Below are 27,826 nucleotides of genomic sequence, written 5' to 3' on the forward strand. Positions count from 1 at the left end.
CATCATCCTCAACAATCCGCCCCCACACCCTCCTGATACACACCCTTAAAACCTATCAACCCCAGTAACCCTGTTCACAGCCTCCTTCACATATCCACTAATATCGTTATCCCTCCCACAATGCTCACACTTGTGCATAACCTTCCCCTGCGGCACATTTACATTGCCAGTCCCAACACCACCAACATTCCCATTGCCAGTACCCGAACTCGCAGCCCAGGCTCCAGTAGCAGCAGCAAGAGCAGGGCTCACAAACTTATTCTGCCCAGTCATATACTGCTCAGACTGCACGGGCTGCATACCCCTCGTCTTCAAGTCGCTGTTGTTGTTGTTGTTGTTGTTGTTGTTGTTGTTGTTGTTGCTGTCTCGCGGAACTGAAGATCTGTAAGCATAGGGCATCACCTCGGGGCTCATTTCCATAGAATGATCGGAAGGGCGGGAGACAGACTCTCTATACGCCTCAGGCATCACCTCGGGGCTCATTCCCTGCTGCTCATGCGGCTTGGTCACCGACTCCCGGTAGGTATCTGGCATGACTTCTGGGCTCATGCCCTTGGCCGTGCTGGGGAAAGAAGTATACCGGAGAGTGGCCGATTTGCCGGCGGCGGGGGGAGGGTTGGTGGCCTTGCCGGTCTCGGGAGCAGCGTGCACTGGAGGCGAGACAACCGTGTGGTGAGACGACGGGTGCGCTTTGGTTGGGCTGGAGGATGAGGCCGGAAGAGGCAGGTCCTTCAGATGGCTATCGCGAGTGTCGATGTTGGAAGGCTGGCTTCGGTGATGCTGGGTGAAGGGAACACCAGTCGGCCCAGTGGGTGAAGACACGTTACGGTCGGGCGAGTGCTTGTCATGGGCGTGGACGGTAGGCTCCGTGGCGCGACGGGAGTTGTCCTTGGGCTTAATCTTGACGCCTGAGGGTGTTCCAGAGGGCAGCTTGTTGTATGGCCCAGAGTCGGTCCTGTTCTGCGGAGGACGGCTGGACCCAGAGGCGGCAAGATCGTGTGCTCTGCTACCCTCGGTGGGGCCAGCATCTCTCCTGATACCAGATTCAGTACCGGAGGGGAGATGGTTGTACTGGCCGGAATCCTGAGTTAGATTCCCCTGGCGAGAGGTCTCAGTCGTCGAGTCGCGAGCCTTGTGTGCGGCCACGCCAGCAGCACCAGCGGCAGCAACACCAGCGGCAGCGATGCCGGGTGCATTGCCGGAAGAGAGGTGGTTATAGTTGTCAGGCTGTTGATTTATCTGACCTTCGGTTGAGTGGCGAGCGGTGTTCGAGTTATCGGTGGACTGGTCAATCTTCACGCCAGATGTGGTGCCGGAAGCAAGATGGTTGTAAGCACCAGGCTCCTGCGTGACAACACCAGTCCGAGACCCATGAGACTCGGATTGACGAGCAGAGCCTAGAGCCACACCAGACGGAGTGCTAGACGAAAGATGGTTGTAGGCAGGCTCCTGAGTAGAGGATCCTGTGTGAGTATTGTTGGACTCGGATGGGTGGTTTGAGCTAAGCGGCTGACTAGAAGAGGCAAAGACATTGTAGTCACCAGGCGCGTTGGCCACTGGTCTGCTGGTATTGATGGACTCATGGACAGCCGACCCACGAGGGCTGATGTTGGTCGAGTTTGACTGGACGCCAGAGGGCAGAGTGTTGTAAACCACGTTGGTGTCTGGGTGCTGGTTGGTGGCTGTGTCTGCCGCGGTAGAGTCCCTTGATTGCCTCATAGCAAGTGGGGCACCGCTGGCGGCCGCGCCAACCACGGCAGCGGGAACCCAGCTATGAGAGCCCTTCGGATCATCGCGAGGAGGAGAGGGCGGCTCTCTAGGATGCTCAAAAGGAGTGGAGGGGTCATCATGCTTGTGGGTAGCAAGTCCGACAGGAACAGCTGTGCCGGGAACTGTGTGGGCAGGATCGTGCTTGTGAGCAAGTTCAACAGCATCGAGGCCGACGGCAGATCCAACCCCTGAGCTTCTGGGCTGCCTAACTTGAGCCGTGTTGCTGGCGGGGGCTTGCGAAGCGAGTGGCTGGTTGGGGTGAGAAGAGAATGAAGGCTTCTCCTGCTGGGTGTTTTGGTCCTTGGTGACCTTGCCGTCCTTGTCCTTCTTGTGATGCAGCAGCCCAAACGCACCGGCACCTGCGGCGGCACCAGCAGCGGCACCAGTAGCGGCCTTGGTACTGTTGTGATTCGAGTTATCAGTGTCAGTAGGGCTATCGGAAGATGCCCTGCGGTCCTTGGGCTCGCTCCTGCTTCCCTTTCTAAGGCGGTTGCGAGTCTTTGTGGTACCCGTCGTGCTTCCAACCAGAACAGGCTCTGGTTTGCGCTCAGCCTGCTGCGCGGGAGGCTCGTGGGTCGAGGTATCTTCCTGAAGCCTCTCCTCGTCCTTGTGCCGGCTGAAGATGCCAAGAACCTTGTGCTTCTTCTCGCCTTGGACGGATCGACTCCGGCTCCTGTGCTTGTCGACAGACGAGTTGCGTCTATCATCCCGCGGCTTACGCGAAAGGAGCCCGCCAGCAGCACGAGTGCCCTGATCCTCACTAGTGCTCCTCGAGTGCCTAGCCTGAGTCTCGGTGTGAGAATTCTGAGCATCCTTGTCGTTCCTATTCTTGTCCGCCATGCCGTAAGTCGCGGCACCGGCACCGAGGGCAGCGGTGCCTGCAAGAGCGGCGTTGCGGCTGTTCGATGTCGACGTAGCTTCATCGTCGCGCGCGTTCTTGGGAGACGACGAAAGCGGGAATGCTCGTTGGGTGGGGGATTGTCGGCTCACGTTGATCTCACGGTCGGTCGGGCCTGAGCCAGGCGCTGCAACCAAAGCATTGTCCCGCGAGACGCTGTGGGGGAGCGAAGGAGGTGGGGCATTGGGCCTGTCAGTTTCAGAGAATGTCTGCTTCTGCTGCCCTTCAGGTATCTCCGAAAGGGGGGCAGCAAGCACAGCACCGCCGGGGCCGCCAGCCGTGGCATTCCTGTCGCCGGTTGTGGCAGCCTGGCTGTGGCGCCTGCTCTCTGCATCCTGGCTGCCGTGGCCGGATACTGAGTTATATACTCCAGTACCCCTGGGAAAGTCAGCGGTGCTGACGATGTGGGATGTTTCGGAAGGTGCTGACCTTTGACGGAGATGATGGTGCTGGTCATGGTCATCCTGCGCGCTGCCATGACCTGTCACCGTGTTATAGATACCTCCGCTGGAAGCCTTTGGCAGGTCGCCCCAGTATGGTGGGTCGGAGCGTTGCTCGTGGCTTCGACGCGGGGTTATGTCGGTGCTGTCAATCGTGTTGTGGTCACGGGTGGCTGCTTCAGCCCCAGCGCCAACGGCAGCAGCACCAAGTGGCTTCTCATTGGCATTATTCCTTCGGATTGGGAACTCTTCATCACTGTTCTCTTTGGCCAACTGTCTTGGTTGTAGCGATCCATCATCTGCTGGCTGGGAGGTCTGGTAGGGTCCAACATCGTCTCGGACGTAGGTGCCCCCACCAACTGCTTCTGATGGTCCAACCCAGCGGTCATTATTGCCCTTGGCTGGTTGGATGGTCTCGGACTCGGTAAAGTTGACACCAGAATCGGTATGAGCGTGGCCGCGGGAATCGGTCGGCTTGGGGAGCTTGTTGAGCTCACGGTAGTGGTGACCTTGGTCTTGCTCGTCCGGGTACTGCCGGGGCTGCTGCACAGGTTCGTCGGCTGGAGTGGGTGGGATCGAGGAGGGGAAGGCCCCGGGAATGTGCTGCGCCGCCATGTTCGTCAAGGGTCGAGAGGAGGTTGTCAATCAAATCTGCACGAGGTGGTCAACGTCGTCACAAGATGCAGTCCGTGAGCAAAGTCTGAGGGAAGAGTAAGGCATGTACCACAAGGTACAGATGGGGGAGAGCGACAAGTAGTAATTATGCAGTCTATTTGATGTGCGTAGGCGTCATTCTAGGCCGGGTTGGGGCCGCGCAGAGCTACGTCAACGGGGTCTCTTGATGTGGAATTTCCTCGTTCCCTTCAGGCTTCATTGAGGGACCGCCGATCTTGACATCATCGGCTTGTGGAATCGTGGGGATTGACCAATGGCGTGTTATAGAAAAAGCGGGCTCCCGCTCTGCCGGTCACGCCTTGACGCCTGGCTTGGCACGCTGCTCCAACTGTGGAAGCGGGTGCGTCACTGGCGCTGTGAAACAAAAGATATTACCCTGATTATCAAACCTTGGAAATGCTCTCGTGCGTCAGAGCTGAGAAGAGCCATCATCGATTGGACGCCCGGTGCCGGCGTAACCGCGTGAGTGGTCTGTTTGGAGGTATCAAGATGGTTGAATTTAACTCCGTGAGATGGATGGGCTTAGCACCTGGAGATCAGGAGAAGCCTAACCCTTTCAACTTTACATGTAGGCGTTGACATCGACAACAATCAACAAACGTAACTGATTAACATTCACATACTTTAGCATCAACAGTAACCCATCCCGACAATCCGTCGTCGTCCGAACTATCATAATTGCTCAGTGCGAACAAGAAACTCCCGTACCCACCCGCCTCCGACATGATGCTCGCCAGCAACCGATCACGGCTCTCTGTCATTACCGCTGACTCAATGCCGTCTCCACCTACACCACTTGAACCTCCGACACAAAAGCTAGAACTACACTCAGAAATTGACATTGTTTCCCTGTAAATTCTTTCTCTTGTTCTCGAGGCGCTAGGTTCCAGCCCAGCAACCTGGTGTGTGCTCTCTGTCCGCTTGCTGTCCTCCCGGCCCAGGACAATACGGATCTCCTTGACATTTTCCGGAGTATCAACATCCATAGGTGTATCCAGCTCCTTCGGCTCCGAGTCTCTGCTCTTCTCCGTCACCCCAGTCGTACTCGACAACCTCGATCTCCTCCTCCCTCTCCTCTCTCGTGGCTTCGATCGGCAAAATGCCACTTCCGTACTCGTACACATCGTATACCCGCTGGTTTGGCTCTCTCCGCATTCCTCTCCCTGTTTCTCCTCGTCTTCTTGCTCGTGCCGGCGATGGTAGATACGCTTCGGGTCCATGTAGTCAGGCCAGAACATAACTCTTCTGTAGGACGATGGCGAGTTAGACTGGTCATTGTTACTAGTGGGAACGGAAGAAAAAAGGTCTTCCTCTTCTGGTGCTGGGGGAGGTGGTCTTTCCCTAGAGTTTGTTGGCGGCGGCTGTGCCACCTGCCTCGCGGGCTGAGCTTGGGGTGTAGGTTGCGGAGGTGGTGCTACACCTGCTCCGATACCTACTCCGACTCCAACGGCGGTGCTGGAACCGGCGCTCACTGTCGGTGCACCGCCCGCTTCAAGGGAGGCTTGATACTCTTGAGGGGACTGGAGGCGCCGGATGAAGCCGTACTTTGCAATCTTTAGGCATGATCAGTATCCTCAGCTGAGGTACCATCACAATGTCCAACATGGTGTCTAGAAGAGCGAGAGGAGACGTACCTGGTCCTCAGCTTCACTCTGCAAATCTCTTGTCTCGTACTTGGGCCAGACGATCTTGCTTGTGCAGCAAGAGACGCAAAACTCGGTCCTGTCAGGGCAGAGCGGTTTCCCAGAGTCGTTCCGTGCTCTGATCTCAGGCGGCTGTGTTGTCGATCGGAACATTCCCATGAAGCCCCAACCTATCTCTCTCAAGCGGACTTCAACATCGAAATCAAAGTGAAGGTATCTTCTGAGTTCCCTAAGTCCATCCTCATTTCTCCAGCCCTTCTTGTTAACTTTCAAGATACTATCAATCAAAGCCGCGTCGACTTCCCGATTGATGGTGACTGGACAGGTCATGTTCTCGTAAATCTCTGGTGTCCACAAGTGTAATTGGGCTTCTGTCTGTCCTGACCAGTGGGCTGCTCGGTTGTAGGGCCATGTCCGAGAACTGCGGTGTCGGCACTCGCGATGCCTTCGACAGGAACAGCCGCTGACGTGGGAAGATGAGACGCGAAATGAGGACTCGGATGGCTCTGGAACTGAGCAGGCAAACGGGAGGCCGAGCAGCGAGGTTAGAGTTGGCCGGTAGGAGTCGCGACAGTCGGATCGAGGCTGGGGGTAAGTTTCGTAGGTGAGGGACTTGCGCCAGCTCCGAAGCTTGCGCTCGTAGGTGACCTTGCTGGCATGCTGAGCATGGGCCGTGAAAGCTGGGAGGGGGTGTCCGACACCTGAGGCGGTGACTCCGGCTGTCAAGTCGGTTGATACGCCGCTTTCATTGCGCATGGCGATGTCTGAAACTACATCATCGCCCTTGGGCAGAACGTCATGGCGCTCGCCGCTGCGGTAGAGATAGCGAACGTTGACCGAGTCGAAGATGCGGTTGTGCCGTTGGAGTCTAGTTGCGTCAGTAAATTTCGGTCAATCTGAATCTCAAAGCAGTGCCATACTCTCCGGTCGATCGATTGATGTTGAACTGCAGCTTGAAACTGACAATGATTCGATAGACAGGTCTTGCGCTGGGATCTCCACAATTGTAGGTGCCAGATCGCTCAATCCGCATCACGGGTTCCAGCACACTGACAGAGGCATAGACGCCCTTTCCCCCTTGGATATTCTCTTCGAGAGTGACTGGATGAATATGTGAAAGGAGAATGGGCGGCTGCTGAGGTGGCTGGGCTGGTCGAGAAGCGGGAGGAGGGCCACTGGTTGGCGGTTGTTCTGGGTCAGGGCAGGCATACTGGCGCTCTGGAGACCTCTTGCACGACCTGCGTCGCCGTCTTGATCTCTCGTTGCGACGGTAGCGATAAGACTCGTAGTTCTCGGACATTCGAAATCAGATCACTGTTGGACGTGATGGCTGCACTCATGATGGAGAAATCAGAAGAGTATATGGGCGGTAAAGGCCGGTTAGGTAGGGAGTGGATCATGGTTTTTATTCTCTATTTTGCAGCAACTGGACGATATCTGGTGGCCAAGGAACATGTCGACTGAGGGTTGAGAAAATCACCAGGCGGGAGTAGCCAAACTCTATGACAGACAGCGTGTGTTGCTTAACTTTAGCTAGCATCAAAAGTCAAAATTACCTGACTGGAGGTCGGTTCGTTTCCCGTATAGCCGCGGGTAATTTGCAGCCAAGACGTTGAAGAACCGGGCCCCGATGCCTCGTGAGTCTTGATGCACGCCATCGACGAACACCCAAGAGTCCAAGACGGGCGCCAATGCCTGAGCAACCTAATTTGACGACCGACCGTTGAAAATAGCAGGTGCAGGGCTGGTAGGGCTAGTAGTGTCGGTGATAATGCAGCCCTGTGATTCTTGGCAAATTCGGCGTCGCCTGACCCTTATACCCATGAGAGCTGGGCGATGTTTGGGGGCTGGTGTTGACGACGAGGAATGTTTCGTGCCGCCAGCATGAACAGCTATTCAACATTTGGCCGACATCATCACACCCTGCAGTTTCGGAATACCGGAAATCAAAACAAAAAAAGATATCATATGAACGCATGATGGAAGTGAAAGGAAAAATTGAGACGAACTGCCATCCAGAGTGGCCGGCAGATAGCTGTGTTGTGGCATTTGAACTTTGACATTAGCCACCTTGAAGTTGACTCGACGTTGATTCAACGTTGGATCTCCAGACTTCCCCAGATGTTGATTACCATATTCCCCATGTGTGATCAGATCTGGACTGGCCGGGTCCGGGGAAATCTTGGCCCATCCGTCAACCCCAGAGGGAAAGAGCCGACCGTGCATTGCGCAACAACTCGCGCCGTCCATGGCCATCCAGGATGAGGCTCCAAATGCTGCATCTGATGCTGTCCCTGCCCTCTTCCAGGATTGGGCCTGCTTCTTTTTATTTTTGCCTGAATTGGATGAATCCAAGAACGAGTCGAGCACCAGCGCTCGGCTATCTCCGCGAAAGCCGAGTCATGGTCGGGGATACCAGCTCCACCACACACCCCCATGGTCATCCACAATATCACCGAATCGACACCGCTCTTGATCATCACCACAGCCGTCCAGCGACCTCAGCTGAGTTTTTCGCTGCATTTGACCTCATAAATAGTTGATCTCGTGATGTTTCATGGGCTGACAGAAAGGACCAGACGCAATCCAAATACAGGGAACGCGATGCTGAACAGGGCACGGTGGAATTATCAATGGCAGAATCTTCAACAAACCTTGAACCCTTCCAATGAAAATCAACCTGGGCTTTTTTGCAGCGAACTCTCGAACCAGGGTGGGAGTGGGAACCCTGAGCTAGGCCAGAGCATGGAACAAAGTCGACATGTGATCCCGGCATTCTCAACGGTCTCTCCCAGACCGGATAAACACCACAACGGCTCGCTGAAACCGCCCATATACGCATCCTATTACAGAGACACATTTTAAATCGAACATCTGAACGACAACAAATTGAGTTCAAGGCATGTAGTAGGTAGAACCCTTATATCGGCAGTGCTATGAAATCCTGGAGGTTTGGATGCCGTGGTGAAATTTAACATCCTCCCCACTCCCGACATCTGGATCCGTGTCAGGCTGGGTAGGCCCGAGAATATGGCCGCTTCAAGAGGAAGAAACAAAACCCACCCACAAACGTCATCTCAATGTCTGATCCAGAGCGTTGGAGCTCTCTCGGGCCTTCCGAGTTCGTCCGAACTTTGGCTTTTCTCTCCGCAAAAACCATCCCCGCGGCAAGGTCCAACCCCAGATATGCACAGGGGCAAGTGGAGAGGCTCAACTGCCTGGGACGAAGCCACAGGCCACGAGGACAGCAAAAAGACTTCACAGAACATGGGGTGTTGTGGAGGGATTCACCGGGGTAGTCGGGGTAGGGTCGGGGTCGAAGGTTCGTCGAAGCTCATGAGAGCAAAGGTATATTATCCCCTTCCCCAGGAGCCATCACCGCCAAGTGTTCCTCTTTCTCATTCCTGTATCATTCGACACAGAGGCCGAGACTCAGACATTCCCGCTGCCAAGGGTTCGGAATTATCTGAAGTATTTATCACCTGCTTCATACCTCGTCTCAGTCCTCCCTTACCTCCCGTCCCGGTTCTCATTGTCTCACTCTATCACCGACGACAACCACCGACCCTAAAACACCAACACTCACCCTCCTTCACCTACCATCTCAACACCAGCACAACCGCCTCAACTCAGTCAACATGCCCGGTGGCGCGGCTCCCCCCGTTGGGGTTGACACCCTCAGGGTGGAAGCCCCCGTTACCATGAAGGCGTACCTGATGTGCGTCTTCGCTGCCTTTGGTGGTATCTTCTTCGGTTACGACTCTGGTTACATCGCCGGTGTGATGGGTATGGATTTCTTCATCAAGACCATGGAAGGCCCCGGTGCTCTCGTCCTCCCCGCCTGGAAGAAATCTCTCATCACCTCTATCTTGTCTGCTGGTACATTCTTCGGTTCGCTCGCCGCTGGTGATCTGGCCGATTGGATTGGTCGCAAGTTCACTGTCATCTTGGGTTGCATGGTCTTTATCGTCGGTGTGGTCCTCCAAACCGCCTCCGCCTCTCTCGGCTTGATCGTCGCTGGTAGACTCATCGCCGGTTTCGGTGTGGGTTTCGTCTCGGCCATCATCATTCTCTACATGAGCGAAATCGCCCCTCGCAAGGTTAGAGGCGCCATCGTTTCCGGATACCAGTTCTGCATCTGCATTGGTCTGCTTCTTGCCAGCTGCGTCAATTATGCCACCCAGGACCGCGATGACAGCGCCAGCTACCGTGTCCCTATCGGTCTTCAGATGGCTTGGGCTTTGATTCTCGCCGGCGGTTTGGCTCTCCTTCCCGAGTCGCCCAGATTCTTCGTTCGCAAGGGCCAGCTCGACAAGGCGCGTGTCACTCTCGCCAGACTGAGAGATCAGCCTCTTGATTCCGAGTACATCCGCGATGAGCTTGCCGAGATCATTGCCAACCACGAGTACGAGACTAGCATTGCGCCCGTCGGCGGCTACTGGTCCGCCTGGATGGTCTGCTTCCAGGGTTCCATCTTCAACAGCAGCAGCAACCTCCGCCGCACTGTCCTCGGCACCTCCCTCCAGATGATGCAGCAGTGGACCGGCTGCAACTTTGTCTTTTACTTCGGCACCACCTTCTTCCAGCAGCTCGGCACAATCTCCAACCCCTTCCTCATTTCCCTCATCACCACCCTCGTCAACGTCTGCTCTACTCCCATTTCCTTCTGGAGCATGGAGAGAGTCGGCCGGAGACCTCTTTTGATCTGGGGCGCCCTGGGCATGGTTATCTGCCAGTACATTGTCGCCATCATCGGCACCGTCAAGCCCGACGACGATAACTGCGTCAAGGCCATGATTGCCTTCATCTGCATTTACATCTTCTTCTTTGCCACCACCTGGGGCCCCGGCGCCTGGGTTGTCATTGGCGAGGTCTTCCCTCTGCCCATGCGCGCCAAGGGTGTGGCTCTTTCCACTGCCTCCAACTGGCTCTGTATGTGTTCCCCTCTTACCTCCCCATTATCATAGACACAGCGCTAACCAGACCCCAAAAACAGGGAACTGCATCATCGCCGTCATCACCCCCTACATGGTCGACTCGGACAAGGGTAACCTCGGCGCCAAGGTCTTCTGGATCTGGGGCAGCTTGTGCTGCTGCTGCTTCCTCTACGCCTTCCTCCTCGTGCCCGAGACCAAGGGTCTCACGCTCGAGCAGGTCGACCAGATGCTCAACGAGACCACGCCCCGTACTTCTGCCCGCTGGGTCCCCCACAGCACCTATGCTGGCGGTGAGAAGGCCGAGAAGTCAGTGCAGCATCACGAGGAGAAGGTTACTCCTTCTGGGAGCGATGGAGAGAGCCAGGTTTAAGTTGGCCAACTCGGGTGTTGGGAATCAAATCATAATTCGGTGTTTTTGGGTTTTACATACCATTTTTATTAGCTAGTTTGTTTCTTTTTGCGATACCATCATCATCGGGTACTATGGAGGCGGGAATTTGGATATCAAAAAGGCTATCTGGAGGGTGTAATACCATGAATAATTAGCGCATGACTTGAATGAGAATTTGAATCAAGAATAATCTCAATACTTTTTCTGCTCGCCTTGAGATGCTTGCACGTTCTATCTGGAGAGTCATTCCACAACATTGTCCCTCCACAGGAAAACCATCCTGGGTCTTTACTTACACCAACGTCTCTGTGACTTGTGCAAAGCATATCATGGAACAAAAAAAAAAGGAAAATGGCATGACACCAAACATTTCCAAAAATGTCCGCAGAAAAGATAGCAAAAACACCAAAAAGAAAAGATGAGTGCGGTTTATGTGGATCGAACACATGACCTTCAGATTGACTTCCTGAAGTTGACTTCAGTCTGACGCTCTCCCAACTGAGCTAAACCCGCTTGCGTCGTTGTGTTACAGCAGAAGAATTGCGCCTAATATCAATGGGCTGTGGAGCTGGGCTTGGAGGGCTTACCCCTGAATAGGGGCTTGGCGGGAAGATGTTTTTTTTTTGAGGGTTTATGCTTTTTGTGAGTAAGAAGTGTTTTTTTTTTGTTTTAGATCTGAAGTCGGATTCTTTGGGCATCAAAGGTGAGGATGGAATACAAGCGCAGTTTGGATACTTCTTTTCATTCACCCCTATTCAACCCTTATAAGCTGACTGCATCAATCCAGCATTTCATGGCAGTTCCAAAAAAAAGTTTCCTAGAATTCTCACACCTTCTAAATCGCAGGGGGCTCCTGTCCCTTAGGAGGCTTGGGCCACCGATCCAACACCACACCCCCCTTCTCCGCCGCCTTCCCCTTCCCTTTCACCTTCCCTTTACCCTTTCCACCCCTCACAACCTCAAACCTCAACCTCGCCTTCGTCGGCTCATCCAACAAAACCTCATACTTCCCCGGATAAACAACCGTATTCCCCTCCTCATCATGTCTCGCCAAATTCCCCAAATTCCATTTCAGCCCCCCCTCCCTCTTCTCCCCACCCTTTACCCCCCTCAACCTCGTAAACGCCCCCAAAGTCTTGATCGGCCACGGCCCCGGCCCAACCCCCGGCGCTGATACAAACACCAAAGCGACATAATCCGACGTCCGATTCCCCCTGTTCTCCACCACGACCGGCAAGTCCGGCAGCGGGCAGGTGTCAAGATATTTGTCATCACACCCCTTCAGAACCTCATCAACATCAATAACCGCCGGAAACTTCTTGCCAAACTTGGGCGAGAAGGTCGTGTAGTGCAGCCCGAAACCGAAGGCCTGCACAGGGGTCTTGTACCACCTGTACGTCCTCCCAAGCTGGCTATTACCCGCTGATGGCCGGAGCGCCATGTCCGTCATGGGGACCAGCTCGGTGAAGTTGCTCGGATACTGCGTCACTGGCAGCCTTCCTGCGGGGGACTTTAGCCCCGTGACCAACTCCATCACTGCCGTCCCGCCGTCTTGGCCTGGCCAGTTGGCCCAGAGGATGGCGTTGATTTTGGGGTTGGATAGCAAAGGTGTGTTGTCTAGTTGGTCGCCCATTTGGAGGACGATCAGAGGTTTGCTGAGGGTGGTCAAGAGGTTGATGAGAGATAGTTGAGCCCCTGGCCAGTCGAGGTCATACCGATCTTTTGTCTCACCCGCCGCGGAGGTGTCGATCCCCCCGAAATAGAGGATGTAATCCGCGTCTTTTGCCGCGGCCATCGCATTGTCAGTCCAGGATTGGTTGGAGGCGAGGTCAGAGTGGAGGATGGGACCAGAGGCGGTGGAAAAGGGGATGCCGAGCTGAGAGGCGGCGTAGGCTGGGGTGTGGAGGTAGGCTGCCGTGCCGGAGTACCCTCCCCGAAGCTTGTCTTTGGCGTCGGACCAGAAGCCGATCATGGCGACTTTTTTGGGGCGGCTCTTGTCGAGGAGGTCAGACAACGGGAGTGCCCCGTCGTTTTTGAGGAGGACGGTGCCATCGACTGCAGCTTGGAGGGATAGTTTTTGGGCGGAGGGGTTGTTGACGTCTGCCCAGCCGAGGGAGGAATACAAAGACTGCTTTCCGTCAAAGTAACCTGCTCTGACTATCCCTTCGTATAATCGGAGAAGCGCGCGGTCAACAGTGGATTCCTTCAGGAGGCCTTGGGACCACGCCCCCGGGATGTCGGAAGAGCCCTCATACTCGCAGCTTGTATCCATGCCCGCTTCAAATGAGATCGCCGTGCCCTCCGCGTTGGTGGCCGCATATTTGTGATTCAGAGAAACATCCAAAACAGCCTCGCAATCGCTAGTAATGTAGTTGTTATGCTCTGTCCAGTTCCAGTGCTCCCTCAAGATTGTCTGCAGCAGATAAGGGCTCGCACACGACGGCACGCCGTTGACCGCGTTGTAGGCACACATGATGGAGCCCACTCTCGAGTCCCGAACACACTGCTGGAACGGCATGAAGTAATACTCGGCCATATCCTGCAACGAAATCTTCGCATTGAAGTTATGCCTGGTAGCACCGTTCCAGTCCTCAAAGTCGTTGGCTGCGTAATGTTTGCAGGTTGCAACCACTCTTCGCTCTTTTTCCGGCACGGGGCCCTCCAGGCCTTTGATCATGGCTGCAGCATAGCGCTTGACCAACAGGACATCCTCTCCTGGTGTTTCCGATCCCCGACCCCAGCGGGGGTCTTTGAAGGGGTTGACATTGGGTGTCCAGTAGTCGAGGCCCGAGAAGCCAGCGTTGCCAAAGGCTCGACCTTCGATGCCGATGACTTCGGCAATCTTCTCGAGCAGCTCATCGTCAAAGGTGGCCGCCATGAGCAGGGGCATGGGGAAGGAGGTGGAAGAGTTGAAGGGGCCATCGCCCTGCCAGAACTGAGTGCCAGGTGCGTAGGCCACGCCATGAAGAGCCTCGCTCCACCAGTTGTAAGCAGGAAGCCCAATCCGAGGTGCCCCCAATGACTTGCTAACAATGTTTTGAAGTTTCTCCTCCGGGGTCAGGGCGGCAACGAGGGCGGCAGCTCTTTCAGGAGGTGAAAGAGTGGTGTTGCAGACTTGGTTCGTAGAGAGGAGGTCATCGACACAGTTGGGATAAAACTGGAAGGGGAGGTCAATGGCCCGGACAACAGCCGACGTGAGGCTTGCGCCCCAGAAAACGGACGACTTCATGGCTGCAACATGAACTAAGTGCCAAATTGCGTCGAAAGGGGAATGCACAGCATCATCACCTCAATATAAAGACCATGGTGACAGTCCAACATGGAATAACACCACACCGACATGAACCGACATGAAGATCGGGAAGTTGACGATCTCTGGTAACTTGAGATATTAACCACTATAATACCCGCTCCCCACTACTCTGCAGTGTCATCGTCCGGGTTCCTGTCCCGGTGCTTCGGGGACGGCTGGGTCTCAAGCGCCGGCGCTTCATTGGAGCGCGTCTATCTCGGGGTAACATAGTCGGGATGCAACCTTGACGATCTTGTTGACGAGAACGAGACACCGTTAATTTTTATCCAGGTTCCTGGGCTCATAGAAAGGAAATCTGCCTTGTTGGTGCGCGTAGCCTAGACGCCGGTGTGTGCTTATGTATGCCGATACGTGGAGATGGATAAAAAAAGGCAATCAATATTCATCCGGCGAGCTCCTGCTACTTCTTCCCACACAACCCAAGTGGAGCGCTTGCTACCTGGCTGCCCGTCATCAACGGTGGCAACAAGAAGAGGGGTTTGTAGGACCGGAAGAATGGGTGGTATTGCCGGAGGTCCGTTGGATAATTCATCGACAGCAACATGTTGAAGACGAGCGTGAACAAATAAACGCCAGCACCATCTACGCAATGGAAGCTCAGGGTCCACCGAACACCGAGCTCTGTTACCCGCAGCCATGCTTCCAAGCCTTCTCTCGTGTGTTCTGAGTGTCGGGGCTCTGACAGCCTCGACGTTGGCCCAAGGGTCAGAGACAGACCCGGCACCATTCACCACCTTCGGTCAACGGATCATCTACGACCCCCCCGAGGGCCACAGGGCTTCGTACCCACGACATGTCGAACTAGAGGATGGAACTCTCCTGGTTACTAGCACAGTTCTCGGGTCCAACTTCTCCACCCCCTCTGCAGCCTTCCCCGTGTTCGAGAGCAAGGATGGCGGCGTGAACTGGGAATGGGTCTCCAACATCACTGACCAAGTCAATGGCTGGGGGATGTCTGCTCAGCCAGCATTGCTTGAACTGACGGCTCCTTTGGCTGGCTTCGAGGCTGGCACTATTCTGGCGTCAGGAAACAGCTGGAGCTCCAACGGCACCCGCATCGACTTGTATGCGTCGACAGACAAGGCTCGGTCCTGGTAGGTTTTCTGGTCCTGTGTTTGTCGTCAACGTGAGGACCAATGCTGACATCACCATTCGCAAGGTCCTTTGTGTCAAATGTCGCTGCTGGTGGCAGGCCGAACACCACAAACGGTGCTGACCCTATCTGGGAGCCCTTCCTCTTAGTCCACAACGACGAGCTGATCGTCTACTACTCGGACCAGCGCGACCCTCTTCACGGCCAAAAGCTGGCTCACCAGCGGTCAACTGATCTGAAGACATGGGGTCCTGTGGTGAATGACGTTGCGTATGACGAGTATCTGGCCCGGCCCGGCATGACTGTCGTCGCCTACATCGCGCCCTTGAAACAGTGGATTCTAGTGTATGAGTTCCCGGTTGGCAACTCTTCATCTCACGGCGTCAACTATCCCGTCTACTACCGTCTTGCACCGGACCCAACCAAGTTCGACGAGGCGCCTGGGATTCCGATTGTCATTGAAGGCAAGGTCGCGCCGAACGCGTCGCCTTATGTGGTCTGGTCGCCTTACCCCGGCGGCAACGGCACCATCATCGTGAGTGACGCGGATCGTGATGAGCTATATTCGAACCAGTTTGGTGGTGATCCCGACAAGTGGGAGATGCACCCTTGCAGCCAACCCAGTGCCTACTCCAGGGCGTTGCATGTGTTCAACAAGTATCCGGAGCACCTGATGGTTCTCGGCGCGGCCATCTTCGACGGCGGGCCTGATGAGCTGAGCTTGAGTGTGTTAAGCTTGCCAGAGTTGTTGAAGAACAAGGTCAATATCGATGAGTGGCTTGCTGGCCAAAACAAGACACAGCCTGGAAACGAGTAGGAGTCAGAGCGGAGTCGGAAAATCTGTAGATGCCTATAGTCCGAGATACTAAATAGATGGGAATTGTTGAGGGAGCCCAGATTGAGCCACAGCAGCCAATCGGAGAATTTTTGGCTGTCGACACGCATTCGCGGCCTGCCACGCATGCTAGGATGATGGCAACGGACGCCACAGCTCAGCCTCAATTATGACATCAGTGCCAGGGCACTCCCACGTGCCGGGCAATCACGATACTGTAGATAGATGCAAACAGAAGGACATCGAGGTCGACCTTCTGATACAAAGCCACAAGCTTCGTGTTCCCTCCGCCTGGCAACAGCGCTTGGAACCCTCTCAGCATCTCAGACGTTGGAGTATAAAGTAGCAAGCACGCAAGCAAACCACCCCGCTTCTTGCAACTTCCACGTTCTTGGACATTCCGGCAATTGACCCACCAGTAGGAGTTGACACAGCCGCTAATCTGCCAATCTCCCGCTCAACCCCAGATTGATTTACACTGCGACCATCTTCCAAGTCTCCTCCAAGTCAGAAATACCGAATCATCATCATGAGCTCATCCGATCAGAAGCCGCCGCTGGAGCCTGCAGACAAGCAGTCGTTTCCGCCCCCGCCTCCTGGCCCCCCGCCCATCCAGACCACACAGACACAGGTGCCAAAGCATCCTGACGAGACCCCTATCCCAGATTATAACCCGAGGCATCCTCAGTTTGCGCCGCCTACAAATGGTGCCGACGACGACATCTACAACGCGACGCCGACATCCGAGCACCCGCCCCAGTTCCCGCCGTCTGGAGATGGTCACCACGATGGCGAAACCAAGAAGAAGTCCAAGTTCTCCTTCAAGGAGTACTACCAAAAGGCCTCAGAAAGCTTGACGACCCATGTTGGCCCGGCAGTCAACGCGATGGCCCGCAAGACGGGCGCTGAAGGCTTCATTGCCGAGTCTCTGGACAAGGAATGTGAAAAAGCTGCCAGGATCTTGAGGGCATTCTGCAGTAAGTACAGCTCCATGGTTGCGCCTCCATGTCAGCCGCTAACATTAATGTTCCAGAGGACGGCATCTATGTCGACTCAGCGCAGCAACCTTCTTCGACGCCAGCACCCACACCCGCACCAGCTGCGACGGACACCGAGGCCTCGGCTACCGATGGCAAACATACAGATTCTGCCAAGACAAAGAAACCCAAGGTACTTCTCACGATACCTTCCAAGGTCATTGCGAAAGCCCAGGGCCTGGCTATCTTCACGGCCTTCCGTGCGGGTTTCCAGGGAACCGTCTCGGGCGGTAGTGGCATCCTGATTGCCCGCAAGCCTGATGGCAGCTGGTCTCCACCCAGCGGCATCAAGGTTGGGGGCGTGGGAGGTGGCTTCGTTATCGGCGCAGAGATTTACGACTGTGTCGTTGTCATCAACACCAAGGAAGCTCTTGGCCTCTTCACAAAGACTCGCATGAGCCTTGGGTCCGATCTCGCGGTTACTGCCGGTCCTTTTGGCGCTGGTGGTTCTCTTGACTGGGGCGTTCCGGCGAATCAGAAGGGCAAAGAGAAGGAGAAGACCTCGCCACAACACCTTCCAACGGCCACGTCTCCACCGCTCTCTGCCGATAACACCCACTTCCAAACGGCGCCGCTTTCCCCTGGTGAGTTGACTGACCCCCTGGAAGATCCCACAAAGGGACGCAAGCCCAGTGCCTTACGTGAGGCCATTGGGAAACCGGTCTACAGTTATGTCAAGTCACACGGTGTGTATGCTGGCGTTCAAATCAGCGGTACTGTGATTCTGTCCCGCGATACCGCCAATGCCAAATTCTACGGCCGGCCGGTCACTGTACAGGAGATTCTTGATGGCAAGGTAGAACCACCTGCTGCAGCCAAGATACTCTTTGAGGTGTTGAGCGGTGCCTCCGGGTGGCGTGGACACAGCGGTTCCAGCCCAGTAACGCCCAACTTTGCGCCTGGGGCTGGTGTGCCGCCTCCCGCTGCAGCGGCCACGTCTGGTGTTGCTGATGTCACTACCGGTGTGAGGGGTCTTGATGTCAGAGGCTCCTCCAGCTCGGCAACCGCCCCGAGACCCACAACGCCGGCGGTAAATGCTAAGGCTGCCGAGGCCGCCGCAGAGGCGAAGCTTGCGTCCCCCACCAGTCCACCACCGCCGTCCTATTCGGAGTTTGCTCGCAGTGGGACCCAGCAGCAGCCAGAGGACCTCCCTCCTGCATATGTGGAGGGTCAAGGGACCAGGCCGCCCGCAGGTGACTCCAAGACCGGACTGCATTAGGTGCGGAGTTGAAGGAAGTTTGCATGTTTTCGGAGGGATAACGTGGAGGACACGATGAGCATCGTATAGCATGTAACTGGTATTGGTGGATTAGCTTCTCAAGTCTGACGGTTATTGTGATCTCGAAATACCCCCAAATATGATAGCACCCTGAAACCGGGGCTGCTTATCTTCGTTCAACTGCTTGCTTCCGCCCGCCTGCGACCTTGCATGTACATTACCCCTAAGCTCCAAGTCCGAACAACCCCTCGGGTCCGGGTGTCCAATGTATTAGTGCCTTGGTACCTTATTTACCAGTGCTGCGTCACCACTGATGATTGCACATGTATAAAATTTCGAGGGATATGGCTCGTGAGAAAAGTTCCGGTCTGTCATGGTTCAGACAAGTCGTCCGGTCATTAGGAGGATCTGTTCCGTTCCTATCTTTTGGCAAAGTCATGAGAACCTACCTAGTGATGAGTCAGACGTGTTAACTTGGGGGGCGAAAGCTTAGTTTTTTGTTGTTCCTGTCAACGGAAGTAGGAGAAGCATCCCCATGTTGGTGCGGCGGCCAATGTCCTGAACACCAACAGAAGTACCTTACATCGGAGTATTTCCGCCGGCGAACAGGGGATGGGCTGAAGAAAGCTCCGTGATCGAAGCAGTGCCACTTGAGCGGATATCATGAAATTTTCCAGTCGCGGGTCGGAGCGACCGCCGTGAGTTGTAATTGGGAAAAACAAGTTTGCTGCTTCATGTTCTTGAGCGTTCAGTCGCGGCCCCGGACAGCCCTCCGATGTGCCAAGCAACATGCTCAAAGCTTATGTGACCCGAGGGAAACGCCAGGCTGGGACGGCCCTTGGATATTTCTTGGGACGGACCTACTTCTTAGGTTGAGGCGGTTCGGGCTAATAATGATTGGAAATGCTGAAGTCTGCGGACGTGTGGTCTGATGAAGCGTTCAAGGACTGTGACAACTTGTCACAATTATTTCATTCATGGGAGCACATGCTCCTTTTGAGCTTGTCTCGGGCCCGGTCGTTCCAACTCTCGGAGCATGTCACGGCTGGGTAAAGGTTTAGGGGAGGCAAGGGACGGCAAGACCCCTAAACGGACGTAGGTATATAGGTAGAACCACCTAGGACTTGTCTCTTGGTTCCAAGACTACCTTAGTCCTGCTACCCGTTGAAGGACGAGTCGATAACGGCACCCCTACCTACCTAAGACTCCACAACCTTCCCAAAACGCTCGCAAATCCCCAACCTGGACTCGAGTCTCTCCCGTGTGCCGCTCTCTCTGCCCCATACATTTGAAACTATGACCTACTCCAGATGCCCAGCTTCTGTCAACATGGCTAAATACCGCTCCGTTCTAGGACAGCATGACCAGTGTGGACTCTCTTCTTGTGCGCCCTCCAGCCAACCGACACCTGACTGAGCCTGCCCCCCTTCCGAACCACTCCCCGTACCGGTACCCAAGGTATCCGTCTGATATCTTGCGTGCCTTGAAGCCCGACAAAGTGACAGACCCTCGCCACCCCATCGCGCAGCTAACCCAAGCGACGAAAAGGCCCGACAGCCAGGCCATCCGCGTTCACGCATCCTTCTCATGACAGGTCCCGTCGTCCTCTTCAAGCCTCGACAATATGGACAAGCCACCGCCGCGACCTCTCCTTCCAGCGCCCCCACCGTCCGAATCACGCGCCGGCTTGAAGACGCCACCCACCGGTACCCCTCTGCCACCGAGACGATCGGCCTCCATAGCCGCCTGCGAGCTTTGCCGGGAGAAGAAAGCAAAGTGCGACAGCCGACGGCCGACCTGTGGACGGTGCTTAAGCAACGGCGTCCAGTGCACCTATACCACCAAGGTCAATGAGACGCTGACCCAGGCCGATAAAAGAGAGAAGGCGCGATACAAGAAAGAGCGGGACGACCTGTTGCATCTTCTGACTTCGATCCGTGACAAGCCCCAACGCGAAGCCGAAAACATCTTTGCCCGCCTTCGCGTTTTCAACGACCCATTCGAGGTGTGTCAGTCTTTGAGGGATGCCGAGCTGCTGCCTTTTGTTTCTTCTAGCCCGGTCAAGCTCCCCTCTCCGTCCGACGCGAATGAAATCATCGACATACACGTCCCAGCTCGACCGTGGACAACGCTGGTCAACGATGCTGTTGTTTCAAGGCTGGTGTCGCGCTTCTTCTCGCCTGGCTCCCAGCTGTTCCCGGCTATTGACAGAGATGTCTTCGTCTCCGACATGCAAGCCAAGAATCTGACTACGTTTAAGTTGTGTTCACCTCTTCTTGCCAATGCCGTCTGCGCCATGCCTTGTTTTGAGTTGACCTCGAGCACCGGTCTTGTCGAACTCTTCCTGAACCAAGCGAAATCCATCCTCGAGCGAGAACATGGCCGACCCTCTCTGCCTACGGTTCTCGCTTTATACCTTTTATATTTGATATCAACCTTGCTGGGTAGGGACCGTGCCGGCTTACACTTTCGGCGGACGGGCCTGGACATGTTGGAATACCTGGATTTGGAGTCAAGAATAAAATATTTGCGCGACGATGTTCCAGATCAGGCTCTCGAACGGCGTGTGTTGTCGAAAGCTCTATGGGGGATTTTCGTGGCGGAGAGGTAAGCTGTTATGTGCATTGCTTATGGTATGTCCCGCACAGAACGGATGGCTTGAGCATATGCTGACGTATAGTCTCTCTTTAGTCGAACCTCTTTGCTTTACAACCGACCCCCTCTAGTACGACCGCCGATGGTACCTAGACTTTTCGAATTGGATACCCCCATCCAGACATCACTTTGCGCTGACGATGCTCGCAATGCCGCGATGGCGGATGCCGACGGCGACGTGAATGGAAGATTGACGGACGCCTTGTGTAGCCTCGCTGAAATCCAATATACCATTGCCATGCACGAGGCTGAACAAAACACTGCTGTGGGTAGTGGGGAGGATATTGGGATACGGCAATCCATCCTTTTGCGGTGGAGGGTGCTGTGTGATTTGTTTTCAAATCAGCTTCAGGCAGAGACCAACTCGTCGTTGTCGAGCTGCTACGTCAGGTGATTAGAACTGGGCTCGGGTGTCTCGGCCTATACCATATACCTCTTTCCTAAATCCACCACTGTCGTCATATTGAAACGCTTGCTAACCTACTTATCGCTCCAGCCTACAACAAAGCGAAGTCGCTCTCTCAGTCCTCCATCCCCTTCCCGCTCAGCTCACCCTTCCGGATGAGAGCGCGGTCACAACGACGGTGAAAGATTTGTTCATACAACATGCTCGATTTATATCAGAGACAGTCGATGCCCTACTGCAGTGGTCTCAAAACAGGCCACATTATCCCATCGGTTTCGCCCTGTACTATTCACTAGTCCCCCTCATCCCCTTACTCGACCCTGAAGACACCGGGTCCGAAACCCATGAGCTCTTCATAAACGGTTGTGTCAGGTTGAGTGTTTGCGCTCAAATATACCCATTCTTTGGTCGCCTGCTGCAGGCAATCGGGGCACTTGCCTGGCGGCTAGGGAAGGATGTCCCGTTGAAAGCTCGTGAGTGTTTCCAGTATATCAAGGTTTCCACTCCCAGGCATGATGTCGAGGATGGGGAGGTTCACGACATTCCGCTTGCCATGGACATTCCTAGGCTGTGGGCGATGCGCCATTTGCAGACGAACAATCATGTGGGCGACGATAAGAATGGTTATTTGCCTGTAGGTCAACTCGGCAAGATGATTGAGCATTGGAGTGGTGCGAATCGTCTTGATGGTGGGTAACAGCAGTGGACGAAGTGGCGGTGGCAGCAGTTGAGTTGAATGATGTGTTGATTACCCTTATCTGGCCGAGGAACACACTCGATTGTTATGCACCCGTTGTATCCCCCAGTCACAAGCCTTGATTGACAGCTGATACACAGTATATGCCTTGTTGAACTGGTAAAGTATGGTGTGGTTCAAACCGCTCAACAGGCCAGGCAAAGGACAATCACATAGTGAAATACGACTTTGAGAGGATATCACACAACAATCCATCATATATTGACCTGTTGCCGATTGGGGAAGAAATTACTATCAAGCAGCACGTTGCCGCAGCCTCTGAGTCTGGACTTCCCAAAGTGGACGGCGGTGAAAGATCGGTCCAGGCCCTTGGGCTTATCTTGCAGGAAAATCTTTACTGAAATCTCGCATGTCTGCTTGATCTGCAGGTTTATCACTCAACTGCGCTTACTATTCCCGACGTAGGTACTGGAGGAGGGGGTGTGTTTAGTGTCCAGTGTTTGACGGAAGGAAAACCCCAAAAATTTCAGAACCCTCATTGACCATCTCTTGACCCCTCCTCCAGACCGTAAACAAAGCGATCAGCATCATAAGAACCTTAACACTTCCGCCGTATACTTTGCGACTTATCCCAAATAGACATGGTAGCTGTTCTTTTTTTTCTTTTTTTTTCTTTTTTTTCCTTTGTTTTTTTCCTTGTCTGATGGGTATATCGGCTATTTTCCAGGACCAACTTAGCATCTCCCGTTGAGTGTAGGTCCATCTTGAGGCAATGGCCGAGGGACCTTGTTGGGGCGTTATCTGTAAACGGACTCATCTTGAACCTACTTGGTGAAGACTGTAGCGTGTTTAGGCATGTAATAAGTAAACATCCACCTTCAAGTATTTCTGGATTCCCATCTAGACTCTGACGGCTATGAATATTGGTGTTTTCAGAATCTTGAAGAGATCTTTAGATGTATTGCAAGAGCACTGGTTGACATTATTCATTAAAAATCGGTAAACATTCACAGATGTGAGGCCGGTAGTCTTAGCTTGTTGAGTTAGAACCACTGACTTTTGCTCTATGTTGACACTATATACTATTCAGAGCCATATTCGCCTTCTCGCTGCTGGTACCGCAGGCCACGCCCATCATAGCCTGGGCCATGTCTCTGAATAATTCCACCTTGATCTCCGCCATCAACTCTCGCTTGACCTCTTCTCTTATCGTTCCCAGAAGCTCCACTCGTAACTTGTCCATGAGCTCCTCCCGTAACTCTTCCATCAACGTTTCCCGCAGGCCTTTCCGCAGCTCTTCCTGCGACTCTTCGGTTTTCTCGGTCACCAAGCGCTCAGTGTCCTCCATGACTTTATCTTGCAGTTCGACGTGAACACCTGTGAACTGGTCGTCGATACGGTCATTCACATGACTGATGAGATGTTCTGCCTCCTCGCTGTTGTATCTGCAAGGTGATCGGGCGGCAGGCTCCAGAATCATCATCTCGAGCCGTTCGATGCGACTTTCCAGTCCAGTGTAGCCCTGAACTGCCTGGCCGGGTGTAGAGTCCTGAAACATCTTCTCAAGCCGTTCGATACGACTTTCCAGTTCGGCGTTGTTCTCCCTGAACACACGACCTTGGCCCAAGTCGAGTAAGAGCCGCTTGTCGGTTCTCGAGGAAGACAACGGTTCGCTCGTGCGCCGCCGTTTTCGATCTTATCAAGCCAATGTTAGCATGCACCAGAAAAGAAGTAAATAAATAACATACCTGGCGGGGTAGCTATTTGTGTTGGGTTTTGGTAGGGAGCCTTCTCGACATATGGTGGCGGTGACAACTCTTCCAATGTCTCCATGACCAGATTGTCGCAACTAGGCGTTGGCCGAGGTGCAGCGGCAGTATTGCCAAGGTTAACAACCTGACCGCCTGCACCATGATACAGCCTACCAATGGCTGCCCATCTCTCATCGGTCTGCAAGTCATTGAACAAAAAGACAGACGGCAGCAACGAGAGCTGATACCGAACCTCGGGCACCAGCTGCAGCATGTTCAGGTAGACGGTGAAGTCTTGAGCAGATGCGAGGGCCTTCATGGTATCCAGCAGACCTTCGGATCGCGCCTTTGGCACCAGAGGACGGTTTTTTGGCACCACGAAGACAGGCGCCTGCGTCATGCTGAAGCGAAGGCTGATAAAGTTCTTGGAAGGATCACGCTGCATCACCGGTATAGAGGGACCAGTGCTGTGATCGTACCCGACGGAGTGTATGTGTTCTGGGTGGACGAATATGTAAACGCTGACTTTGTTGGGCTTGCCGCCTTTGAGAAATATACAGCCGTGAAGCGCAAAGAGGGCTCGGTCGTTCGAAGCATCAACGTGCAAATCCATACGAAGATCTGGAGTATGTTGCAGGTGTCGGTTCGCATCCTTCCACTCCACCACGCCAGCTCGATCCTTCAAATCTATTTTGCAATGTCTTTCATCGTCGCTCGACTCGTCCATGGCGTAAAAATCGGGACCGTCGCGATTATCAACTCTGTCGTTCAAGGTGTCATCAAGCTTGTCACCGTCAATTTCACCTACCTCCCTCGAGCTACAAGCCCCGTAAGCACGGTTAGACACGATGGTCCAGTAACAATATCACGACAGAGGACAAAAAAAGAAGAGATACCGCCGCCCTTGCTAGACGACACAATTGTTGGCAGGGCTCCCACGAACGGAAGCAAGACAGCAAAGAGCGCCATGGTCAGCTGACTCCAACCGTCTTGCGGCCTATCTCGAGCCCCAGTCCTTTCAACAGGCGTTGCCTGATGATTAGGGTTTGGAGAGATTTTATGGCTCTCGACTCGCAGGACGCTTGCTTTGAGCGTGCCGTCCAGGAGGTACGGAACGGTCGTGGATCGATAGATGCACGACGCCGGTATTGATGGAAAATGGAGAAAAGAACCGAAATGTGTGGTTGGTGATGATGATGCCGCCGCTCTTGCGCGACCCCGCAGGTGTCGGTAGGTATCGCACAAACGGAGACAGGGCAAAGAGCGCCGTGGCCAGCTATCTCTCTATCCCCACGGCCTACCAAGGAGTCGATAATGATGGCTCTTGGCTTGTGCGATGCGTACGTCGAGTGCGGCGTCGGGGAGAGACGGAACGGTAATTCACGCAGGCACGAGGGCCTAGGCGAAGTCACACCGGTACCATCAAGTCACTGACCCTAAGGTAGAGAATGGCTGAGTGGATTCATCGCAGATGTCATCCATCGCGCCGATGGCGACTCGACTCGAGGTCGGAGGCTGAATGTCGATGAAGAAACGGTTGGATTTGATGGAGTTGGGTTGGTGGATGGATGGAAATGAATGGGGAGAGACGTGGAGCCTCTTTTCGACTTTGGCCACGGGGGAGCCCAAGGCTTTTGAAGCCGCACGGGCCACAGAAAAAGCTGACACATCATGCCAAGCATAAAACCGGCCATATCATGCCAAGCATTAGATGCAACAAGCATACAAACACATACATCTTGTGCATAAGTTTAAGCACAATACGCGAGCATAAAGCGCAAGCTTAAGACAACGTTGCTTTGATCTGAACCAGGATCATCAAAGTCCCAACCAACGCCATTTCTCCAACAAAGCCTTCGAAAAAAGAGGAAGAAAAAAGTTAAGTTATTTGTATCAGCATCTATATCTACCAGAAACGTCTCATAACCATTGAAATATCCGTCTGTCATTTTTTGCCTTCCCAATATGACCCCATCTCCTCAACATTAACTGCTTTAGACTGACCACCAAAATTACTCAAAGCAGGCAGAACAACCCCCCAGGTATCATACGAAGAAACTAGAAATCTTGGTCTCCGATCCTTAATAATATTCCAGTTCTGGATACCCTGTCACGGCATCACTTACTGCCCACGGTCGCCCAACCAAACCAACTCCAACACCCCGTCCCGCCCAGCCATGGCGCTCCCATCCACATTCTTCCACCTCCAATCATCCGCCCTCCTCACATAAACCTGCCTCACCACCATCCCCTCCTCCAACACCTCAGCCTCCTGCAAATCCCAACTCAGCTTCCTCCCCGTCTTGTGCAGGCTCGGCCTCTGCGGTCCCATGATAAAATCCAAATTCCACCCATGGTTCTGCGGCGCCGCATGGAACGTCGCCTCGAACTGGTTCACATCAAAGTCGATTCCCTGCGGATAATACGCCACACTAAATCCATTCGCAATCACAAAATCATCCTCGGTCCGAAACCTCTGCATCATGCAGTCCTCTCCACAGACATTCGACACCTTGGTGTAATGCCACGGATAAGCCACATGCCATCCTCCTCCTCGATAATGATGCAAGCTCAACGGCTTGATCCCCGACTCATAAAACCCAGACGGATCCCCATACAAGTCCAACTGCCACAGCTCATTCAACAGCGTGAGCTTGTAGTTTGAATTCTCATAAATGCACTTTCTTAGCAAGATATCCCCCTGCGGACCCCACCCCGAGTTCGCCTCCTTGATCTTCTGCTCCGTCTTGCAACTCTCATATCTCTCGGCCACCAAACCCGCCATGGGCACACTCAGAAACACCCCCGCGCCCCCGAATGCCTGCGACCCATGCCTCTGAATGTTATTCACATCCTCCGAAAACGTCCCAATATACATCGGAAACCCGTCATCGAACTCGTCAAACCTCTCTTTCAGCGCATTGAAGCTCGGAAAGAAGGTGTCATCATCGCACGTCACCAGCCACTTCTTCCTCGGCCTTTCTGGGTGGTTATACATGGTCGGCACCAATGCCAAATACCTCACGGCCATGATATCCTCTGCATTAGACCGATACACATCCACATCGATCCCCGCCGTCGTCAAGATGTTATGCGTCTCCTGCAGCTGCTCATCCTCGGCATCCAACAGCATCAGAAGCAGCTTCCCACCGTTAGTATTCCCCTTCCCATCTGTCAACCAATACGTCCACTCGTTCACTGGGCTCGTCTTCGGATCGCTGAACCGTTTGTACGTGGTCGAGACACCAAACATGAATTCTGATGCATTGGCACTTCCGGGGAATGGAGACTGCGAAACGGGCGCCACAAGGGGCTCGGGGCACGACTCGGCTTGATACGGTTCGGGGTTGTTGAGGTCCACTGTCCTGATGGTGTCGGTCAGGAAGCTTTGGTTTAGCGCCGTCATGGACTTGCGGTGTATGGGCTGACGGGAAACCTGGATATATCGTTTCGTATACTCAATCTGGTCCCCCAGCTTGTACTTTTCCTTCCACTGCTTCAGCCGAGCAATGTCATAATCGCAGTCCATAGGGATGGATGAGTTGACCAATGCAGCCGCAATATCCCCTGTGGAGCTGGCCCGGTGTGGCTCTGTCGGTGTCGGAAGTGTATCTTGCCAGTCGGCGCCATGCTTCAACGGTCTCTGGAGATATATCGCTTGCTTGGCTGACGCGGCCGTCTGGATGATGGCGCTCTGTACTTCGGCACTGGATCTGAGAAGGAGGGTACTGATGGCGAGAATAGCAAAAGTCAGGACAAGAGCTCTCGCCATGGGGCTCCGCATGGGGAGGCAGCGGTGTGGGTTCGGCATCAGGGCCACCATGCTGCCGCTGCTGCGTCTGCTGCTGCTGCGTGTTGACGTCGTGGGCTTGTCAAAATTAATGTCCGAGGTTGAAAATCTCAAAGCTTGACAGTCTGCAGCCGGCATGTCGTTTGTACTCGCCCTTGTCCGTGGAGACACTGTCACTAGCCCAACCGTATGGGCGGAAGGAGCGACGCTTCACCGTGTGCCCGTGCCGTGGTGGCTCACTGATGGTGCGGAGGAACGAAGGCAGACTCCGAACAG

At 54.2% G+C, this 27,826-nt stretch overlaps 9 protein-coding genes and 1 non-coding gene across 10 annotated transcripts; 5 read left to right on the plus strand and 5 right to left on the minus strand.

The window, feature by feature from the left end:
* Positions 1-45: 45 nt before the first annotated feature.
* Positions 46-3,723, minus strand: QC761_500980 (uncharacterized protein; the record flags this gene model as incomplete). The annotated part of the gene is given in 4 exon segments (XM_062879347.1): positions 46-319; positions 347-2,129; positions 2,142-3,046; positions 3,098-3,723. 4 exon segments carry the CDS (start codon positions 3,721-3,723, stop codon positions 46-48), a joined length of 3,588 nt encoding a protein of 1,195 aa, XP_062730509.1.
* A 641-nt stretch (positions 3,724-4,364) lies between these two features.
* QC761_500975 (uncharacterized protein) lies at positions 4,365-7,031 on the minus strand. The gene is made up of 3 exons (XM_062879346.1): positions 6,347-7,031; positions 5,418-6,294; positions 4,365-5,336 (listed from the first exon to the last, which is right to left on the minus strand). The coding sequence occupies exons 1-3, from the start codon at positions 6,724-6,726 to the stop codon at positions 4,392-4,394; spliced, it is 2,202 nt and encodes a 733-aa protein (XP_062730510.1). The 5' UTR covers positions 6,727-7,031; the 3' UTR covers positions 4,365-4,391.
* A 621-nt stretch (positions 7,032-7,652) lies between these two features.
* Positions 7,653-10,950, plus strand: QC761_0075070 (uncharacterized protein). Its single transcript, XM_062872754.1, has 3 exons — positions 7,653-8,774; positions 8,880-10,358; positions 10,423-10,950. The coding sequence occupies exons 2-3, from the start codon at positions 9,065-9,067 to the stop codon at positions 10,731-10,733; spliced, it is 1,605 nt and encodes a 534-aa protein (XP_062730511.1). The 5' UTR covers positions 7,653-8,774; positions 8,880-9,064; the 3' UTR covers positions 10,734-10,950.
* A 227-nt stretch (positions 10,951-11,177) lies between these two features.
* On the plus strand, positions 11,178-11,267 carry QC761_0075080. The gene has a single exon. It is a non-coding gene; the product is annotated as a tRNA-Phe (tRNA).
* Positions 11,268-11,589: 322 nt separating this feature from the next.
* Positions 11,590-13,983, minus strand: QC761_500960 (uncharacterized protein; the record flags this gene model as incomplete). The annotated part of the gene is made up of 1 exon (XM_062879345.1): positions 11,590-13,983. One exon carries the CDS (start codon positions 13,981-13,983, stop codon positions 11,590-11,592), a length of 2,394 nt encoding a protein of 797 aa, XP_062730512.1.
* A 613-nt stretch (positions 13,984-14,596) lies between these two features.
* On the plus strand, positions 14,597-15,977 carry QC761_500950 (uncharacterized protein; the record flags this gene model as incomplete). Its single annotated transcript, XM_062879344.1, has 2 exons — positions 14,597-15,161; positions 15,227-15,977. The coding sequence occupies exons 1-2, from the start codon at positions 14,704-14,706 to the stop codon at positions 15,975-15,977; spliced, it is 1,209 nt and encodes a 402-aa protein (XP_062730513.1). The 5' UTR covers positions 14,597-14,703.
* A 547-nt stretch (positions 15,978-16,524) lies between these two features.
* QC761_500940 (uncharacterized protein) lies at positions 16,525-18,503 on the plus strand (the record flags this gene model as incomplete). The annotated part of the gene is made up of 2 exons (XM_062879343.1): positions 16,525-16,972; positions 17,029-18,503. 2 exons carry the CDS (start codon positions 16,525-16,527, stop codon positions 18,249-18,251), a joined length of 1,671 nt encoding a protein of 556 aa, XP_062730514.1. The 3' UTR covers positions 18,252-18,503.
* An 871-nt stretch (positions 18,504-19,374) lies between these two features.
* On the plus strand, positions 19,375-22,009 carry QC761_500930 (uncharacterized protein; the record flags this gene model as incomplete). The annotated part of the gene is made up of 3 exons (XM_062879342.1): positions 19,375-20,884; positions 20,943-21,296; positions 21,403-22,009. The coding sequence occupies exons 1-3, from the start codon at positions 20,835-20,837 to the stop codon at positions 22,007-22,009; spliced, it is 1,011 nt and encodes a 336-aa protein (XP_062730515.1). The 5' UTR covers positions 19,375-20,834.
* Positions 22,010-22,935: 926 nt separating this feature from the next.
* Positions 22,936-25,354, minus strand: QC761_500925 (uncharacterized protein). The gene is made up of 3 exons (XM_062879341.1): positions 25,196-25,354; positions 23,758-25,057; positions 22,936-23,704 (listed from the first exon to the last, which is right to left on the minus strand). Exons 2-3 carry the CDS (start codon positions 24,485-24,487, stop codon positions 23,085-23,087), a joined length of 1,350 nt encoding a protein of 449 aa, XP_062730516.1. The 5' UTR covers positions 24,488-25,057; positions 25,196-25,354; the 3' UTR covers positions 22,936-23,084.
* A 528-nt stretch (positions 25,355-25,882) lies between these two features.
* QC761_500920 (uncharacterized protein) lies at positions 25,883-27,688 on the minus strand (the record flags this gene model as incomplete). The annotated part of the gene is made up of 1 exon (XM_062879340.1): positions 25,883-27,688. The coding sequence occupies one exon, from the start codon at positions 27,686-27,688 to the stop codon at positions 25,883-25,885; it is 1,806 nt and encodes a 601-aa protein (XP_062730517.1).
* Positions 27,689-27,826: the final 138 nt, after the last annotated feature.

This window comes from Podospora bellae-mahoneyi, chromosome 5, assembly GCF_035222275.1.
Source record: "Podospora bellae-mahoneyi strain CBS 112042 chromosome 5, whole genome shotgun sequence".
In the NCBI taxonomy this organism is placed as follows: domain Eukaryota; kingdom Fungi; phylum Ascomycota; class Sordariomycetes; order Sordariales; family Podosporaceae; genus Podospora; species Podospora bellae-mahoneyi.

Coding starts and splice junctions, on each gene's coding strand:
- QC761_500975 (XM_062879346.1), bottom strand. CDS start 6,726: ATGTCCGAGAACTACGAGTCTTATCGCTACCGTCGCAACGAGAGATCA. Junction 6,295..6,346: donor ATCAATCGATCGACCGGAGA/GTATGGCACTGC, acceptor TGACGCAACTAG/ACTCCAACGGCACAACCGCA. Junction 5,337..5,417: donor AGAGTGAAGCTGAGGACCAG/GTACGTCTCCTC, acceptor TCATGCCTAAAG/ATTGCAAAGTACGGCTTCAT.
- QC761_0075070 (XM_062872754.1), top strand. CDS start 9,065: ATGCCCGGTGGCGCGGCTCCCCCCGTTGGGGTTGACACCCTCAGGGTG. Junction 10,359..10,422: donor CACTGCCTCCAACTGGCTCT/GTATGTGTTCCC, acceptor CCCCAAAAACAG/GGAACTGCATCATCGCCGTC.
- QC761_500925 (XM_062879341.1), bottom strand. CDS start 24,487: ATGGACGAGTCGAGCGACGATGAAAGACATTGCAAAATAGATTTGAAG. Junction 23,705..23,757: donor ACAAATAGCTACCCCGCCAG/GTATGTTATTTA, acceptor TGGCTTGATAAG/ATCGAAAACGGCGGCGCACG.